Below are 21101 nucleotides of genomic sequence, written 5' to 3'. Positions count from 1 at the left end.
CTTACCCGCTTTGAAGGACAGTGCTCATTCTTTTCATCTGTCATCTTCCCACTTTTAAGTGCTTTCCTTGGGTGCTTGATAGTTGTTTTTATGGCAGGTCGACATACATAGTTCTCCAAGTTCTTTGGAGGTTTTTTAGTTCTCTTAGCCTGAAGGCCAATTTTCAATTTTAAATTTCCCTCTGAAAAGTTTGTTTCTTTCACTGAAAACTGTTGCTGTGCATCAGTCAAACCATCATCTTTCCCTGCTTCGATGGTTCTTTCCCGATTCCACTTGCGAAGGTCCTCTTCCTCCTTTGTGTTGTTCTCTAGCTCTACTTCTCTCTTGCTGACCAGTGTACCAGTACTGATGGCAGAGGGACTCTTTCTTGAAAATCCTTCGGAATCAGAACCCAATCCTAACATAGCAGTATTTCTAGGGTCCATCACAAGTGTATGTTATTGCCAAGGAATCTTATGAAAATTTTACAGAACTGTGTTCCATAAAAAACAGGGATCTCCAAAACTGGCAACCAGCATCTCTTTCTCTGTAGGATAGACCATAACAAAAAATTTATCAGAACAGAGGCAATTAACATGAGAAGTGGGTATAGGGGGAGGAGAACAAGAAGATCAGGAAGAACCGAAAATCAGTTAAAATGCATCAAAATGCCCTTCAAAATGGATTTAAATTCATTTAGTTATATTTAAATTTCAGAATAAGTTTATTATTCTCCAGATATCATAAATAAGCTGTAGTGGTATGGTGCAAATCTATGTTTAAGATCCACTGTTCTAACTCAAGCAACAAGCTTCTGCAACTGACAGTAAAGCAAACACAGTCTAAGATAAAAATAATATATATTTTAACACTCCTCAGTTTCAAAGGAATGTGTTTCTTACATTTTAGTTAAATAAAATCAGTTTCACTGAAGGTAAAGAACCACGTTTTGGGCTGGTTTCAGCACTCCAATATTATTTATAAGAGGTGGTAGACTTTTTAGGTTAGGACTCTTAGGCTGGAATTATCTCTATTGCTGGTTTACAATTCAACTCTGAATTCATTTACTCATTCATTCATTAAAAAGTATTTCTAAACACCTATCATGTGCCAGGCACTGTGCAACACCCTGGAAATACAGTATTCAACAAAACAGATCCAGTTCCTAAATTTACAAGCCTTATACTCTAGTGAGAAAGACAAACATTAAATAATTATATAAATGATTTAGAACAACTGTTATAAAAACTCTAAAAAGCAGAAATGTATTTTCACACGTTTTCCCAATAGCAAATAGTCAGCGGTCATGCTTCAATCTCCCAAATCTATAAATTATTTTAAAACCAGAACGTAGATTTATTATTTTACAATAGTTTGTACACCTTAACAGAGAATCTGAATAATCCACACAGGGCAACCCCCTTCTCATAAATAAAGATCCTCAGGAAACCGTATAGGATTGGCATATTATCTAGTGACTAGAGAATATAAAACCAAAACAAAATAATTCACTCTTCTTGAGGACTGACAGACTAGCCTTTATTTCAAGCATATATCCAAATCAAGATCCAGGACCAGTATCTGGAAAAAAAAAGAACATCCTATCCCTTAGAAAGTTCCATTTACGCAGTAGAATATCTTATAGTTTAAACTATGTGCCTTAAGACTTTTCTTTCCAACAAGATTATAAGAGTTTCAAAGGCAAAGATCATATGATACAACTTTTACAACTCCTACAAGAAATGTAAGTAGAATGCATAGCCCCATGACTGGCACTCAGCAAGGCTCAATAGAAGGTGCCGACGATTTTATTAGCAGTGCTAGCAGCATTTTAAGTAGTTACTCAACAAATACTGGCCAACTGACTAAAGTGTATTCCTATTCATTCACACAAACAGCTGAAAGAGTAATTTTCAAATCAACTGCATATGACAATTATTCTTGTTGTCTACCACTTCATATATTAACACTTCACAATAGCATTCAAGGCTCTTCATAATCTGGCTCTAACTTCTCAAACTAATCTTTCCTTACTTCCCAACACACATCCTCTATGATTTAGTCAATTCAGTTTTCTTCAACTTCCCTGGTGCTCCAGTGGCTAAGACTCCAAGCTCCCAATGCAGGGGCCCCGGGTTTGATCCCTGGTCAGGGAGCTAGATCCCACATGCTGCAACTAAGAGTTCGCATACCTCAACAAAGATCCCGCGTGCCACAACTAAGACCCCACACAGCGAAATAAATAAATATTTTTTAAAAATTCTGTTTTCTTTACTGTCCCTAACAAATCATGTTCATTTCTGCTTCTGTGCCATGCGCTTTCTTTCCTTTAAAAGTACAGAGTCCTATCTTCCCCATGATGTGTTCACATCCTGAAATTCAAAACTCTGAAAATCAAAAGTTTTCTTGTAACACCCTAGTGACAAAATGTGACCTGACCTGATCTGGATCCATTTTGGTCTTAATTACCACAATTTCTATGAACAGTCATACACTTCAGTGCAGAAGTACTAAAGTGTTTGATTAAGGAGTCTTCTTTGCCAGTTCTTCTTTTTCTCCCCTAACTCTATAAACACTCTGGAGTTCCCCCAGGGCGTGCTCTTTCCTTTTCTATCTACACTAACTTCCTAAATGACCAGATCCAGTCTTTTGAATTTAAATGCCATCTAACACAGATGATTCAAAAATTTCTATCTCCAGACAGAGAACAGCTGAGACCCCTCCTGGAACTCCAGATTCATATATTTAAATGCCTACTTGACACGCTGACTAGATAGTTAATAATTAGACACTTCAAGCTTAACATGTCCAAAGTCAATTCACCTTCGCCAAGCTCCCCAAATCTGTTCTTCCCACAGGCTTACTCATCTCAATAAATGAAACTCCAACCAGAAATATTTAGACCAAAAATTTTGAATCATCTGTGATTCCTTTCTTTTTCTAATGCCCCATATGTCCACTCGGTCAGAAAAGTCTTCTTTACCTTCAAAATATATGTGGAACCTATTTCTCACTAATTTGACAGCTACCAATCAGATCCAACTGATAATATCTGCCCTGTACTATTTATTTCAATAACCTCCTGACTGGTTCCTCGTTTCAGCCTTTGTATCTCTTTATAGTCTTCTCAACTCAACAGCAGGATAATCTTTTTAAAGCCTGTATCATATCATGTCACTCCTCTGCTCAAAAACCCTTTCAATGGCTTCCCATTTTACTCAAAGTAAAAGCCAAAGTCTTTACAGTGGTCTAAATTCCCTACAATCCCCTCTACTTCTCTTCCATCTCCTACCAGTCTCCCCACTTAGCTCCAAGAAGGGGGAGAGGGGCACAGGTACTCTCCTGTTTTTCAAAGTCAACGAAAATACTCCTACCTAAGGGCCTTTGCACTTATTATTCTACCTGATTAGAAAACCCTTTCCCCAGATCACTGCATGGTTTGCTCTGTCACTTCCATCATGTCTTTGCCTAAATATAACTTATAGAAGAGGCATTCCCTTTACAAAATAGAAAAACACCCATCCCACCTCTTCTCACACTCATCCTGTTTTATTTCTCCTGTGCTCTTTTCACCATCTGCTGTACAATATATTTATTTATTGTCTACACGCTTCCATTGGAATGTAAAGTTCACATGGAAGTGGATTTTTGTCAATTTGGTTCAACGTACTATTCTAGCATCAAGAACGGTACCTGGCACATAGGTGGTAGTCAATAAATATTTAAATTAACTCCATGCCTTATGTGGGTTACATGTTATTGGCTTCAATTTATTCCTTTTCTAGTTTTTTCCCTCCTCTTTCTTGTTTCTTAAATTCAAATGCCCATCCAGGGTTTCGTGTTACTAATGGTGAACTGATGGACCTGCCAAATATCTTATTGGTTAGTTATTAAAATAAATCCTTTTTGGAATAAAAACAAATAATAATTTATACAAAAACAACTACTTTTACATACACTACTCACAAGTACACACATTTTAAAATTTCCCTATAATTTTTGATTTTCATAATGAAAGAATTACAGAAGTCTTAATGTATATTTATAAATATATAAAGTAGAATTTCTGTATTTCTTCCAAAGAACTCAAAGCATTTTTTACCAGCACTTACTCACTCTCAAAACATTCCAGAGAAGGGTTTGGAGAGCATGATTCTCTTCATTTTAAAAATGGAAAAAACTGAAACCAAGTGACACAGATTATTAAATAATAGCAGAGTATCAATAAACTGAAAAGGAAATTAATTTGAAAATATTGATCACTACCCTAGAAATGTATGTAGGAATAGAGAACTATTACGTTTCCTTAACTTGATCAAGGAGAAAAAAGAATAGTATCCTTTGGGCATATTCTGTGAATCCACTTAGGCAGTAAGACTGGAAAATCATGATTGGCAAACTCCACATACCAAATTTAAGTGTTTCTAGTAAAGATAAATCCAAGTTCTGAAGATACTTCACAACAAAGAATGCTTTTATCTACTAAATGTAAACTGCCTGAAAAGCAGTCCCTACAGCAGCTGCCAGACGTTGTTTTTGAATTTTCAAAGCAATGTTCTTTGTGAATGATATTCTTTCAGCTTTTGGAAAGATGCATGTATACAATCTAGGTCTTCCATCCAGGGGCAAGGATGCTATGTTGTTACACAACTTATTCTGGTTCCTACTACAATACATTCAATTTAAAACACAGTTGCAAGGAGAAACACAGAACTAAGAATGCTAGAATCTCTTCATTCACGCTCAAAGAGGCAAATTCAACATTCATCTCACGTGCAACTTTGGGATTAACATTTTCAAACCACTGAAACAATCCAAAACAGTCTAGCCCAAATTCAAGGGAAACTAACATTAATCTACTGCATGAAGCCCTTTTTCCCAGATCATTTTAGCTATGAACAAACTTTTTAGAAAATTGCTAATTACAGTTGACCCTTGAACAACAAGGGTTTGAACTGCACAGGTCCACTTAAATGAAGATTTCTTCAATAGTAAACACTACAGTATTACATGATTTGCAGTTGGTTGAATCCACAGACGTGGAGGAACCACATATACAGAGGACTGACTATGTGGATTTTCGACGGCTTGGAGGGTCAGCGCCCCTAACCCCCGTTTTGTTCAAGGGTCAACTGTATATATTTTCTAAGTACTACAAATATTGAGTCCTTACAGTGGGTTTAGCATTAGCAATTTAAAAATAATAAAAATACCAAAGTTTTACTGAGCTCTTAATATGTGCAAAGCTCTATGCTAAAAGTTTTATACAGATTACCTCATTTTAAGCCTCACAATCACCATGAGGTAGTTACTATTATTCTTCTCTTTTTAGAGATGAAAAGACAAGTTAACAGCCAATAAAAGGTAGAGTCTAGGTCTGCCTGGCTCCTCTTAAACACTATGTTATTCTGCCTCCCAAAGATCATTTTTAGTCCTGATCTTATTACTCCTCTCTGCTACATTTGGCATATTTGACATTTGAAACTCTCACCTGGCTGCTATGATCACACATTCTACTGGCTCTCCAACTACCTCTCTAACCAGTCCACCATTTCCTTTATGGATTCACCATTCTTAATCTATCCCTTCATCCATTCAATAAATATTTTCACAGTCTCTAAATATGTTTTGAGAATTGTGATACCCATTGTAGATATAGTCATAAGTAATACAAATATAGTCCTTGGTGTCATGAACTTCAAATTTAGCAGGGGATACAAATGAATGACTGATCATACAAATACATATAACTCCTAATAAATGCGAAGGTACTACTATGTGAGGTAGTATATCAAGGAAACGTGGAGGGGCGGGGAACATTATCTTAGAAAAACATGTAACTATAAACTGAGACCCAGGGAATAGCCAGGAAAAATGTGGAGGTGAAAATGATCCAAAATAGGGAACAGTGGGTGTAAAAACTCCCTGAGACTGTAAAGGTTAACAGTAGGTAAACCAAATGGAGAACAGCACAATACGAAAATGGAATGTTAAACGAAAATAGCTTGCAGAGGGTCTTGTTGGCCTACATGAAAGATATGGAATTCAAAAAGAAGCTCTGAAAAGGAGAGTAATGATACAATTTACATTTTAAGAAAACTTCTCTGGTTGCTGTGGGAGAATGATTAGAAAAATAGTAAAAGCTGATTCTGGAATAACAGTCATAAGACTGACAGATTAGGTGTAGCACTGGAAATTTTTAAAGAATGGATGGATTAAGAGATATTTTAGAGGTATAATAGATATGATTTGTCAGTAAGAAGTAGGAGGGGAGGGAAATAAAATATGAAGACTTGAGCAATCATAGAATTGTATGGTGGTACCATTTAGACACTCCTTAAACAAATATTTACTAAGTGCCCATTATGTAACAGAAACTTACATAGCACTGCAAAAAAACACAAAAATCCTGCCCTCATGGGGCTAGCATTCTATAAGTTGTTTGCCAGAATGACACAGAAGGGGAGATCAAGAGTTCAGTAATAAATGTGTTTAATTTTAGATGCCTGTGAAACATTTAAGTAGAAAGGTCAAGTAGACAGATGGAAATATAGGCACATGATATATACAGAGGGAGGCAGTATGACAATATATGAACATAAAATAAAAGGAGTTTTATAAGTTTTAGTTTTAACTTGGTAAGAAAGGTAATTTATCTTATTAACTTTCCCTAATACGTAAAAATAACATTTTTTTTTGGATAAGTACATATCTAAAATTACCACAATGCAGACTAAACAATGTTTGCAGATTTTTAGCTTAAAATAAGTAAAATCTAGCTTGACTCATCTATGATAAATTTTCATTTTCCTTTGTGGTCTTTATTAAACATAGTTAGAGACTGTAATCATTGTTGTATTTCTCAACATTCAAAACCAGATATAAATTAACTATACAAAACTTTTAAAAATTCATAGCTCATTGTGCATTTTAATTTGTCCTGGGTTTCATGCTCTTTAAAATTCTTATAAATGACCATAATATTTCTTAGAATATATATTAGCTAAGTAATCAAAGAAATGTGGGGATCATCCTTGACTTCTCAACCTAACACCAAAACCTGTGAAAACCACGTAAATAATTTTTGATTACACATAGTTCCTATTCCACTGCCACTGAGTTGTCCAAAAAAACAATTCTTACCCAAAATATAGTAGTGGCCTTCTAACTCCTTTGTATATCCACCTTGCTCTCCTCCAGTCCCTTCCTCCAGCCAGAAGGATGATTTTAAAAATAATCTAATTATGTCATTTCTCCGCTTAAAACCTTTGGATGCTTTCATACTGACCTTTGGATATAAAAGTCCCTTAACCTAATCATAATTTATAACTTAAATTTTCAGTATGGTACAGTAGTTAAAGACACAAACTCTGGATCCAGAATGCACAGGCTCAGATCCCAGTTCTGGTATATTAATTTTGGGCAAGGCACTCTATGCCTTGTTCTCTCATCCATGAATAGAAACTGTTGTTAGGGTTCAATGAACTAATACATGAGTAGTACTTACAAAAGTACTTCACACACGCACCAGTGTTTACATTTACTTTTTTGTTATTATCAGCCCCTACCTAACTCTAGCCACACTCTTCCCACTCTTCTATAAGCACAGCAGGGGCAAATAAAAGCCCCCAAAAGCAGTAACATATGTGTGACATACAAGTGTTCTAAGTACTTTTCAGTTCCCCAAATGTCTCTGTTTTCCTCCCTCTAGGAGAACATAGTTACTTCTCTCTGCCTAGTACTCTTTTCTACCTGCTTCTTTGATGACTTCTACTCATCCTTTCCATCTCAGCTTAAAGGTCACTTTATCAGGGAGACATTTCCTAACCCCCTAGACCAGGGGAGATCTCCCTGTTAGGGGGTCATATAGCATACTGTAAGTCCCTTAAAACTTATCATACCAGTAAGCTATATGCTTAATATCCATATTTTACACTAGACCATTTGTTTCATGAGAATAAGAATCCTATCTGCCTTATCACTGCTATATCCTTAGTAAAGTTCCTGGACCATAAAAGGCATTCAATAAGTATCTATTGACTGAATAAACCAACATGCATATTACTATATTTTTAATCACGTATATAGAGAACAGACAAAATGAAAATTGAAATATTAAAGAACTGATATATATATATATATATATATATATATATATATATATTATTTTTTGGCTGTATGCGGGCCTCTCACTGTTGTGGCCTCTCCCGTTGCGGAGCACAGGCTCCGGATGCACAGGCTCAGCGGCCATGGCTCATGGGCCCAGCTGCTCCGCGGCATGTGGGATCTTCCCGGACCGGGGCACGAACCCGTGTCCCCTGCATCGGCAGGTGGACTCTCAACCACTGCGCCACCAGGGAAGCCCAGAACTGATATTTTAATTGTCTAAACACTATTTAATCTCATACTGCTTTTATAACTTAAAAAATAAGCTCTATGTATATCACCAGTAAAAGACTAAGCAGTTTCCTAACTGGTTTAAGATGTTTTACATTAAACCACTGAATCACTGATGTTACATAAGTCACTGAAATCAGAAAAAGCTAAAATATCTTCATGAAGATACCAAAAAATTTTAAACTATGTCCCTAAATGACTTATACAACAAAAACTACACTTAAAAAGCTGGACAAGTTAAGCTTTTTTACTCAGCTACAGAACCCTTTATTTAAAAGACAGGGACAATCACCAACAATTCCTAACTTTCAAAGTACTAATCACCAGTAAATCAGGCTATTTTTATATTTATGTATTGTATATATTTCTTAAATTCCAAGATGCCACTGATTCTAAGAGGCTTCATGAATCAATGACCGCATTTTCAGGAGGAAATTTTTTTATAAGCCACTACCACATTAAATGTAATTATCAGTTGTATTATTTCCTACTTTCAGAAACATTAAACTGGGAGGAAAGAATGTGTCTCATGACCAAAGAAATACTTACTATACCAACAAACTACTTCAGAAACTCAGAACAGGAAAGTGAAATAGCAGACATAAATTAAAACTAGTAAGCCACAAGAGGAAAATATACACAGAAAGAATTCCCAAAGCTAATCCTTAGGAAAAAACTATACTCATCGACTGTCAGATAGATAATCTAATCAAAGCTTACTTAATTCTTCCTGACAAGCAAAGTTAACACAAACCGAATATATATAACTTCAACTGTTTTTTAAAAAAAGGAAGGATGGGGACTTCCCTGGTGGTTCAGTGGGTAAGAGTCAATCCCCGGTCAGGGAACTAGATCCCGCATGCACGCCACAACTAAGACCCAGAGCAGCCAAAATAAATAAACAAAAAAACAAACAAACAAATATTTTTTTTAATAAATAAAATTAAATTAAAAAGGAGGGATGGGTCCATGGTTGCAAGGAACATGTAGGGACATTGAACTCTATCCCTAGGGAATTCTAAAATGGCAACAGGACGGAAGCAGAAGTTAACGTCAGAAAGATTTTCTCATTAGTGAATTATTACACTTTGACCAGTATTAAGGGCTGTCAACTCAGGGCCAATCCACTTGATTATACACTAAACAAAAGAGTCGTTTCCAAGAGGGTACCATTTACATTGTAAATACATTATATTTATTTTCCATAAAACTTTTCTGGGAAAAAATTGGAGTCGGAATGTAAAATGGTGCAGCTGCTTTGGAAAACAGTCTGGCAGTTACTCAAAAGGCTAAACAGAGTTACCACATAACCTTGCAATTTCACTCCTAGGCATATACCCAAGAGAAATGAAAACATTTATCTTGGACTTCCCTGGTGGCGCAGTGGTTAAGAATCCACCTGCCAATGCAGGGGACACGGGTTCGAGCCCTGGTCCGGGAAGATCCCACATGCCGCCGAGCAACTAAGCCCGTGCGCCACAACTACTGAGCCTGCGCTCTAGAGCCCGCAAGCCACAACTACTGAGCCCGTGTGCCACAGTACTGAAGTCCACCGCGCCTAGAGCCCATGTTCTGCAACAAGAGAAGCCACCACGAGAAGCCCGCAAACAGCAAGGAAGCGTAGCGCCCGCTCGCTGCAACTAGAGAAAGCCTGCGTGCAGCAACAAAGACCCAACACAGCCAAAAATAAATAAATTAATTAAATAAAAATATTTTAAAAAATTTTATCTACACAAAAACTTGTACACAAATGTTCACAGGAACATTATCCATACAATGAAATGTTATTCGTCAATGAAAAGGCATGAAGTAGAGTCATCCCTCAGTATCCGTGGATAACTGGTTCCAGAACCCCTACAAATACCAAAATCCGAAAATACTGACGCCCCTTATATAAAATGGCATAGTATTTGTGTATAACCTACATGTATTTAAATCATCTCTAGATTGCTTCTAATTCCTAATACAATGTAAATGCTACATAAATAGTTGTAAATAAAATGTAAATGCTGTATAAATAGCTGTGTGCAGCAAATTCAAGTTTTGCTTCTTGGAACCTTCCAGAATTCTTTCCCCCATTCTTTCTTTCTTTCTATCTGTCTGTCTGTCTGTCTGTCTATCTATCTATCTATCTATCTACCTACCTACCTATGGCTGTGTTGGGTCTTCGTTGCTGCACGCGGGCTTTCTCTAGTTCCAGCGAGTAGGGCTACTCTCCTTTGCGGTGCACAGGCTTCTCATTGCAGTGGCTTCCCCTGTTGTGGAGCATGGGCTCTAGGCGCACGGGTGTCAGTAGTTGTGGCATGTGGGCTCAGTAGTTGTGGCTCGTGGGCTCTAGAGCGCAGGCTCAGTAGTTGTGACGCATGGGCTTAGCTGCTCCACAGCATGTGGCATCTTCCCGGACCAGGGCTCAAACCCATGTCCCCTGCGTTGGCAGGTGGATTCTCAACAACTGCGCCACCTGGGAAGCGCCCCCCCCCAACAAACATTTTCAATCCATGGATAGTTGAATGTGCGGATGTGAAACCCATGGATATGGAGGGCCAGATGTACTGATACATGCTACAACATAGATAAACTTTGAAAACATTATGTTAAATGAAGGAAGCCAGTTCCAACAGACAACATTGTAAGATTCCATTTGTATGAAATGTCCAAACCCAGCAAACCCATACAGAAAGTAGATTAGTGGTTACCTAGGGCTAGGGTAAAAGGGGAATACCTGGGATGGGGAGTGACTATGGGTACCAAGATGCAATGTTCTAATATTAGATAGTGGAGATGGTTGCATTAACTATATGAATATGTTAAAAACCACTGAACTGTATGCTTCAAATTAGTGAATTGTATAGTACATGAATTATATCTCAATAAAGCTATTTAACATTTTTCTGGCAGATCAAAATAAAGTTTCTTGTGGAAGGGATTCCCTTCCTAGTTTACATAAAAACAGATTATGGACTAGTGGCAGTCCTGAAAAAACCTTTTTCAATTAACAGATTTCAATATGGCAAGAAGCTGAGTTATTTGATATATGTTTGTTGCATGTTGACCTAACTGGTTATCTACTTGGAGAAGACAAAGTTAGAACCATTCCTCATTAAACACAAGAGTAATTTCCTCATGGACTTCCCTGGTGGCACAGTGGTTAAGAATCCGCCTGCCAATGCAGGGGACAGAGGTTCAAGCCCTGGTCCGGGAAGATCCCACATGCCGCGGAGCAACTAAGCCCGTGTGCCACAACTACTGAGCCCGCGTGCCACAACTACTGAGCCCGCATGCCACAACTACTGAAGCTGTGCACCTAGAGCCCATGCTCCGCAACAAGAGAAGCCACCACAATGAGAAGCCTGTGCACTGCAGCAAAGAGTAGCCCCCACTCACTGCAACTAGAGAAAGCCCAGGCACAGCAACGAAGACCCAATGCAGCCTAATTAATTAATTAATTAATTAAAAAAAGAATAATTTCCTCATGGATTTAAGAGCTATATGTACAAATAAAAGCACTTGAAGAGTATTGGTGAATATTTCTATAGCATATGGTTGAGAAACCTTAAGCAAATCAGGAAACGAGAAACCATAAAGGAAAAAAAGTGACCAATTTGATTACATAAAAGCATTATACACCGTGATGTAAGATGTAAACAAAATCAAGGACAAACAACAGATTGGGAGAAAATATAATGAACATGAAAAAGGATTAATATCTCTAACATACAAAGTTATTCTATAAAGTAGTACGTAAGAAAAGACATACAGGAGATATGCACAGGCAATTACAGAAGACATAGAAATAATTAGAAACATAAAAAGATGATCTACCTCACTGGTAGTCAGGGAGGTGTGAATTAAGATATTTTTCACTCATCGCTTTGGTTGAAATTTAAGACTGATAACAACTAATACTGGCAAGGTGGGAAAGAGGGCACTAGTGGCCACCATCATTTTGGAAAGTAATCTTTTCTATCATAGAAAAATAAAAGCACCAATAAAAGGATACTTATAGCAGTCCTTGATGTGCTACATACACAAAAACAGTTAAATATATATATACTCACACACAAATATACAGCCATGTATGCTATTTTTAAGTAAAAATGCAAGCATGAGCTCATATTTGTAAAGAGTAGAAAAAAACATATGTATTTGTATGCACATAGAAATAAATATGAATGATTATACATCAACTGATAGCACTGGTTATTTTAGGGGAAAAGGTTTGGAAGTAAACGGGAAAAATCTGGTTTATAAATATTTTTTTCCTTGCCCTGTTACAGAATTTGTGTAAGTTTTATAATTAAACACAAATCCAATAAAAACATATTTTTAAAAGATTTGAAATATACATAGGTACCATAAGCACACACCTCTCAAGTCTTGTTCATATATACATGAAATTGAGAAAACTAACCCAATAGCTTTTGGATGTACTTTCTAACTCCATTATCTTAATACTGACTAGCTATTTCCTTAATAAATTCCTCTCCTTTTTGTTTCCATTCAATAGACTGCCACCTACTACACACCTCTTTATCTTTTTATTATTTTGTTTTATTGTGGTAAGAACAGTTAACATGAGATCTACCAAATTTTTAAGTGTACAATACACTATTGTTGACTATACATACAATGCTATACAATAAATCTCTAGAGCTTATTCATCTTGCTTGACAGAAACTTTATGCCTATTAATAAGTAATTCTCCATTTCCTCCTACCCACAACTACATGCCTCTTCAAACTAGATCAGGAAAAAAAAGACAAATGGGACTTTATGAAAAATGAGAACTTCTGTTCATCAAAAGACACCACCTAGAGAGTGAAAAGGGAAGCCATACATTGGATGATGATATTTGCAATGCATATATCTGAGAAAGGAATTGCATTCAGAATATATATTAAGAGCAGGTACTTCACAAGAGGATGTCCAAACATCCAACGCACACATGAAAAGTTGCTTAAACTCACCAGTCATCAGTGAAATGCAAATCAATACCAATGAAATACTATTACCCACCAAAACGGCTAAAATTTAAAAGAATGGCAACACCAAAAGCTGGGGAAGATGTAGAGCCTGATAAAGTTATAAAGTCATAAAATCAACTTGGAAAACCGTTTGACAGTATTTACTAAAGATAAAAATATGCTTACCCTGTGGCCCAGCAATTCCACTCCTAGGTATATGCCAAAGACAAATGAGTGCATACTGTTCACCAAAAGAGGGGAGGTGCCCAGGTAAGGCTTCACAGCATCAACTTGAACTTTGTCTCAGAAGTTGGGTGGGTGTTCTCTAAGCAGCCAGGCACTGGGAGGAACATGAAAGTCATGGAGATATAAACGAACCGTGTATGGGAATGATGACAGTTCCAAACAGCTGAAGCACAAGGGTAGGAAGCCCAGTGAGACACAAAGCTAAAGAGGTAGGCAGGATCTTGAAGAGTGCTAAAGAGTGTGTCCTGCCAAGGCACACGGTCAGGTTTGGATTCAGAAATCGCATGCATTTCAGAGACGTGTGTGGGATATAGCTAGGGAGGCTTGGTAACTGTATGCTGGAAGCCAATCAGGGTGGGTCACAGACAGACGATTATCACTTTGCTGCCATTTTACTGATTTTGGAGAATTACTTTTCTTATACCCAGTATGCCATTCTAACATTGGTATGTTGCTTTAACTAACGATTCTCCAGAAATTATTGCATTATCAAAATGGTGAAGAGAAAAAGAAGGTGGCCAGATAACAGACAGTACAGCAAAGGTTTACTTAAACCACCATCTAACCACCACCATCCCATGTGAGTTTATGTCCATTTTTAAATGCAATCCCTGTTGAAGAAGAAGTAAGTAATGCAACTGTCATTCCATAACATTCATAATTAAGATGCTTATGAAACAAGAAACTTGGAGGTAGCCACTTTTAATCACCTAGTTCTAAGTCTCAGTCAATAGTTTCCAAATTTGTGTGGAACAGATTCATCTAGAAATATTTCTCGAGGCTTATCTGAATCCCAAATCATACTACTTTCTTAAACATCTCAATTCTACTTAAGAAGATTGCCTCTAACTATCTGGAAATTTTTGTTAATGTTTTCTTAAGGACACCATTTACATGGAAGAGAACAGGCTCTCTAATACATACGAATGATAATTCTGACTTAGGATCCATACATGATATGGATCAATTCTCTGGTGATTTCTGTAAAACAGCAACAAGAGATCAGAAAAACTCTAGGGAATATGTTGTTACTAGAAAAGTTTCCCCTTAATGTTCTGGAATTAATTCCTTTTCCTGGACTGACGAAGTCCAAAACTACCAGCCTTTAGGCACAGTGCCAATTCAACAGATGGGCCCTACATTTTCCTAATGGTAGAGGTGGATCGGCAAGTGTGAAGTCATGTGCTCAAGCAAGAGGATATGTTTCATGCATTAGATAAGAGGGTTCCTGATAGTTTTTAACAACAAAAAACATAGGCACTTCCCTGGTGGCGAATCCCCCTGCCAATGCAGGGGACATGGGTTTGAGCCCTGCTCTGGGAAGATCCCACATACCGTGGAGCAGCTAAGACCATGCACCACAACTACTGAGCCTGCGCTCTAGAGCCCGCAAGCCACAACTACCGAGCCTGCGTGCCCAGAGCCCGTGCTCCGCAATGAGAAGCCACAGCAATGAGAAGCCTGGGCACCGCAACAAAGAGTAGCCCGTTCACTGCAACTAGACAGAGCTCACGCGCAGCAACGAAGACCCAACGCAGCCAAAAAAAACCCAAAACAAAACAAAAAACCTATACACTGTGATTGCTTTTGTTCTCTGTCATTTCTATTCCTTCCAATTTCTGACACCTCAAATGTATTTACATAGATCTTTATCCACATCCAGAAAAACATGTCCTGCAAAATGCAGTAAGTCAACCTAAATGATATTAAGCCCCTAAGAGTTACAAGTATTAGTTACATCTTACAAATGTATTCTAGCAGGTTAGGTATGTTGACTAATTAAGTGCACAGATGAAAAACCAGCTTAATAAAAGGAAGGTATAACAATGCCCAATGATAGGCTACATAAGAAATTAGGAGACAGCTTGATCTCATTCTTACTCTGTAAATTTTCAAAGCTAGAAATGGTTGTTAATGAGTAAGCAGCTTCATCTCTTTTGACACCTCATTCATTACTTTATAAACTTGTATTTATTTGTTTTACCTTATGTTGCCCTCCACAACAGATATCTAGGAAGCTAATGACTATTCTGGCCATCTTTTCAGAGTAGCCAAGTAGAAATAGGCACTCTGGTTCTTAATTTCACATAAAATGAGTGTTCTGAGCTCTGCGACACAAAGAGCTATTTAACAGATAAAAGAACAGCAACTTGTTCCTCAACCATTTTATTTTTGTCTCTATGTCTTGACTAGTTAGTACTTGCTAGGTTTTCTTAGTCAGCAAAGTATTATCCCTAAAATTATCAAAAGATTCTTTCAACACTGGCATTTTTAGTAAGTGTCAAGAATACTCCACAACTCAGTCCAAGAACTTCATCTCTTCTCTACATTCACTATCCAGGTAATCTCATGAAGTCCCATGACTCTAAACAGCATCTCTACACTGATCAACTCCCAAATTTACATTTGCCCCAACCTTGAGACTTAGATACCCAACTGCCCTACTCAATATCTCAACCAGAAACATTTAATAGAAAACTTAAAGTCAGTATATCCAAACCAAACTTAATATCTGCATTCCCGCAACCTGCTTCTCCCAGTGTCCGTCATCTCAGTAAATAGCATCCAAATGTTAAGGCCATCACTGGAATCATTCTTGACTTGCTCTTTTACTCAGACCACACATCCAATCCAGGTTATCCTCCCTACTACCTGCAAAATATATCCCCAAATCCATCTCCCTGATAACACTTTAGGTTCAACTCATAATCATCTCTTGCCTCAAATATCACAACCTCCTACTAACTGATCACTCTGGTTGCATTACCGTTGCCTTCCAAAGTGTATATATTAGCCCAAGTCATTTCCCTGCTCAAAACCTCCCAAGAGCTTCCTATCAAGTCCAGAATAAAACCTAGACACTTAGTCAAGTCTTAAAAGTCCCTACATTATCTAGGCCCTAGCTATCTCTTTTCCCTATTTTCTATTATTCTTCCCCACATTGTTTACTCTGTCCCAGCTCTTTCCCATTTCTGAAATACACCACACTACTGCCTCAGCACTTATGCTTATGCCCCAGATAGATTCATGGGGTCCTTCGTATCATTCAGATTTCTGCTCAAATACTACTGCCTCAAAGGACTTCCGTAACTACCTAATATCCCCTTACCTTGTTTACATTTCCTTTACAACACTTATCACTGAAGGACGTCCCTGGTGGTCCAGTGGTTAAGACTCCGTGCTGCCAATGCAGGGGGCCTGGGTTTGATCCCTGGTCAGGGAACTAGACCCCACATGCCACAACTAAAAGCCCACATGCCGCAACTAAAAGATCCTGCGTGCCACAACGAAGACCCCGCTTGCTGCAAGTAAGACCCGACACAGCCAAATAAATAAATAGTAAAAAAACAAAACAGAACACTTATCACTGGAATGCTATGACATCATATCCATGTATACAATATCTATCTTACTACTCACTAGAAAGTGAGTACCATGATGGCAGTGATTCTTGCCTATCATTATTCACTGCTCTATCCCCTGGGCTTAGCACAGTACTTGGCATAAAGTACAGTTCTCCCTCGGTATCTGCAGGTGGTTGGTTCCAAGACCCCTTACAGATACCAAAACCTAAGGGATGCTCAAGTCCCTTATACAAAATGGCATAGTATTTCCATATAACCTAAGCACATCCTCCTCTATCCTTTAAACCAAGTGTCCTCAACCCCCAGGCTGCAGACCCGTAGTGGTCCGCAGCCTGTTAGGAACCGGGCCGCACAGCAGGAGGTGAGCAGCGGGTGAGTGAGCAAAGCTTAATCTGCCACTCCCCATCGCTCACATTACCACCTGAACCATCCCCAGCCCATCCATGGAAAAATCGTCTTCCACGAAACCAGCCCCTGGTGCCAAAAAGGTGGGAGACTGCTGCTTTAAACCATCTCTAGATTACTTATAATATCTAATGCAATGTGTATGCTACATAAATAGCTGTAAATACTACAATGTAAATGCTATATAGTTGACGGAATGAGGCAAATTCATGTTTGCTTTTTGGAACTTTCTGGAATTTCTTTTCCCCCAAATATTTTTGATCTGTGGTTGGCTGAATCCGCAGGTGCAGAACGACATGGAGGGCCAACTGTATACAATCAATACTTGTTGAATGCCTTCTGTTGGAAGGCACAGGAGGCAGAATGCTGGTTTTTATCTGACTCTGAACAGAGGACTTAACCCACTGATACCCCAAAGGCCTAACTGTCCAATGGACTGCCTTGATAAAACACAGGCACACGATAAAGATTCCTCAAGAGTTAGAGATTTTTTCCTAGAATTGATTTGCTCTGGCATAAAATAACGTATCCCAAGAAATCTTTACTATACCTTAAGAACGAGTTTTGCTTGAATCACATGTAATATGATGGTAGCAATATGTTAAATCAATACTGAAAGATCTTGTCCTGGAGAAGGAAAAGGAAAATGCCCAAGGACCTTATTTTGTTTGTGACCATATCCTAGTGCCTGGCACATAATAATCACTCAGTGAATACACGTTGGTCTTTTTTCTCAATCAAATGAGGTGGTTTAATAAAAGAGATGGGTTCTGCTTTAGAAGACTACACTGGGGTCCTAAAAATTAAAGGAAATACTAATCAGCTTTTTAAAAAAATAATATATTTATTTATTTATTTTTGGCTGAGTTGGGTCTTCATTGCGGTGCGCGGGCTTATTGCTGTGGCTTCTCTTGTTGCAGAGCACAGGCTCTAGGCGTGTGGGCTTCAGTAGTTGTGGCACATGGGCTCAGTAGTTTTGGTTCACAGGCTCTGGAGCGCAGGCTCAGTAGTTGTGGCACATGGGCTCAGTTGCTCCACGGCATTTGGGATCTTCCCAGAGCAGGGCGAGAACCCGTAGCCCCTGCATTGGCAGGCGGATTCTTAACCACTGCGCCACCAGGGAAGTCCTGTGATCAGCTTTAAAAAGAGAACTGTCATAACTAAACCCAATTCTGTTCAAAGACTTAAGGTTCTCCACCCCAAAATATTCACACAGTGAGATATATTCCTGTTCACTTTGGAGACAAATCCTTGATTTGGTAAGAAGGTAAAATGAAGCCAAACACAAACACCTAACCTGGAGTTAAGTGGAAAAAAACAAAAGTAGAATTCACATGTGAGGAAAATAAGATAAACCAAGAATCAGGAAAAAACATGTATACATGTAAATAAGTTGTTTATACACACTTTCACAAATATATTTTACATATTCTTACCTCCTATAGGAAATATATATAAGGGAGGTCATTTGCTTTCCTTAAAAAATTTCTTTTCAGGAAATGAAATAACAGCAAATCTGTATTATGCACTTGCTACATGACACAAATTATGCTAAGAACTTACACATATTATCTCATACAATCCTCCAACAATCCTTTGCTATAAGTATTACCATCATTTTACAGTCAAGGAAACCAAAGACCGTAAGTATTTTAGTATTTTGCTAAAGGTTACATAGTAAGTAGCAAAACTGGAATCTGAGCGTACTCAATTTGATTTCTTTTTGGTCCACACTGCGTGGCTTGCTGGATCTTAGTTCACCGACCAGGGATTGAACCCGTGCCCCCTGCAGTGGAAGCACAGAGTCTTAACCACTGGACCACCAGGAAAATCCCTCAATCAGATTTTAGAGTCCACAGTCTTAACCACTATTTGAAATTTGCAACCAATTGAGGAGAAATATACCAATGTGGAGGCTGGGAGATTTTTCATTATTAAGAAAAGCAATTACACATTATTTTATTTGCCTGGGTAACTACTGTAGACAAGGCCCGCTTAATTAAAATGCTGAAGGAGTGTATTCTAGTAAAAATTTTCTGAGTAACTAAAAGAGAACCAATTATTTTCTTGATTTGAATCTTTGTTAAAATTACCTTTAACTGTAAGAATATACTATTTTGTGTAAGTAGAGTGTACTGAACATAGTTCCATCTTTATTTTTTTGATGATCTCAAAGCACAAAGGCCAACCTTATATAGCACTGAAGACACAGGAAATCATAGGGGAATGGGTGGAAAGTTCTATACTGATTCAAATTACAGTCCCCTGAACTCATTCTGCTATGTTATATTCACTTTCATACCCTTGCAGATGATCTTCCTCTACCTAGAATGCTCTTGCTATACCTTACTGAATAACTCATATTTATCCTTTAAAACCTGTCTCTTCCCACTGGTCAGAAGCCATCCCTAACCTTTCCTTTCTCCCCACAGACTTAATAACTTTCTCCCCTCTCTACCTGGGAGAAATGTATTACATCATATATTAAGTTTGTTAACATGATGTTCCTCTTACTAGATTCACAACTCACTTCAGGCAAAAAACAAACCAAAAAAAAATCCTAATTTTTTTCCCAACACCTAAGCACAGAAATGCTAATGGAGTAAGTACTGAAAAAATGTTAGTTGGTTGAATGATGGATGAATCAATGAACAAACAGAAGAATTACTGTTCAGAAGAAATTAAACGCTGATTTGCTCTACATTTGAGGGGGTTTTATCCCCTTAAACACACACTCAGAATTATTTTTATAATTAACTTAAATCTCTAACTAATTGCAGTCTTAAGGTGATTGCTCTTTTTTCTTTGATACGCTTCTGCACCTAAACTTTAACTTTCCAACTTGTGCTACCATTTAGTTATCAATCATATACATGGAATCTCTACTTGTCTGAGATTCTTATTCTCCAATCTTTGTATCCTCATATATATATATATTATATATATAAAATATTGTTCAACCCATAATGATTATACATGATTAATTCACTCCTCCATTTTCTCAAATTTCAGAATTAGTAGTTTTTCTTTCGAAGACAATCTTTTAAATTCTCTCCATTAAGCCCTGTTAAGCTTTAAATGTTACTATTTAAACTCTAGGACTTTCATTTTCAGCAGTGCTGAATTTAAGAAACCTTATCATAAGGAATGTCTCTACCACATTCTCAATGTCATTTACACCAAGAAGCCATGATATAGCTCCTTTATAATCTGACACACTGTCCACCTGTGGTCTTAGGACAAATAAAACTGAATGAGGGGCTTCCCTGGTGGTGCAGTGGTTGAGAGTCCGCCCGCCGATGCAGGAGACATGGGTTCGTGCCCTGGTCCGGGAAGATCCCACATGCCGTGGAGTGGCTGGGCCCGCGAGCCACGGCCACTGAGCCTGCGCGTCCGGAGCCTGTGCTCCACAACGGGAGAGGCCACAACAGTGAGAGGCCCACGTACCGCAAAAAAAAAAAAAAAAAAAAAAAAACTGAATGAGAGGAGTAATTTGGTATCAAGTGTAGAAAAGATAGAACAAAATGTAAAACAAGAAGATTAAGTCAAAGATTCATGATTTATTTACTGTGGGACTATAACAAAAGAAATAACAAAAGATAAGTTGACCAAATTTTCATTAGTGATGGAATTCACATTCATCTGTCAGCCTTTTCTGGAAGGAAAGGATATACATCTATATTCTACTTTACTGGCAACCACTTCAAATCTCTATACTCTGTTTCATCTTCATAACTCAATAGAA

At 37.8% G+C, this 21101-nt stretch overlaps 1 protein-coding gene across 4 annotated transcripts in view; it reads right to left on the bottom strand.

Moving 5' to 3' along the window:
• The window catches only part of ASH1L (ASH1 like histone lysine methyltransferase), a 216842-nt gene that overhangs the window by 190116 nt on the left and 5625 nt on the right, over nt 1–21101 (bottom strand). For 3 of the 4 annotated variants that reach the window (XM_089913940.1, XM_030759568.2, XM_022559688.3), the window contains exon 2: nt 6–526. In XM_089913940.1, coding sequence (XP_089770066.1) covers nt 6–425 — 420 coding nt within the window. In that variant the 5' untranslated portion in view covers nt 426–526. Of the gene's footprint in view, nt 1–5; nt 527–13526; nt 13681–21101 lie in introns of all 4 variants that reach the window. The other variant, XM_030759569.2, reaches the window with a different exon arrangement.

Source organism: Delphinapterus leucas, chromosome 1 (genome assembly GCF_059928025.1).
Source record: "Delphinapterus leucas isolate spDelLeu-1000000601 "Yukka" chromosome 1, BTC_Dleu_Yukka2, whole genome shotgun sequence".
Classification (NCBI taxonomy): domain Eukaryota; kingdom Metazoa; phylum Chordata; class Mammalia; order Artiodactyla; family Monodontidae; genus Delphinapterus; species Delphinapterus leucas.
The sequence above is the reverse complement of the archived record's forward strand: the minus strand, read 5'-3'. Positions and strand labels throughout refer to the sequence as shown.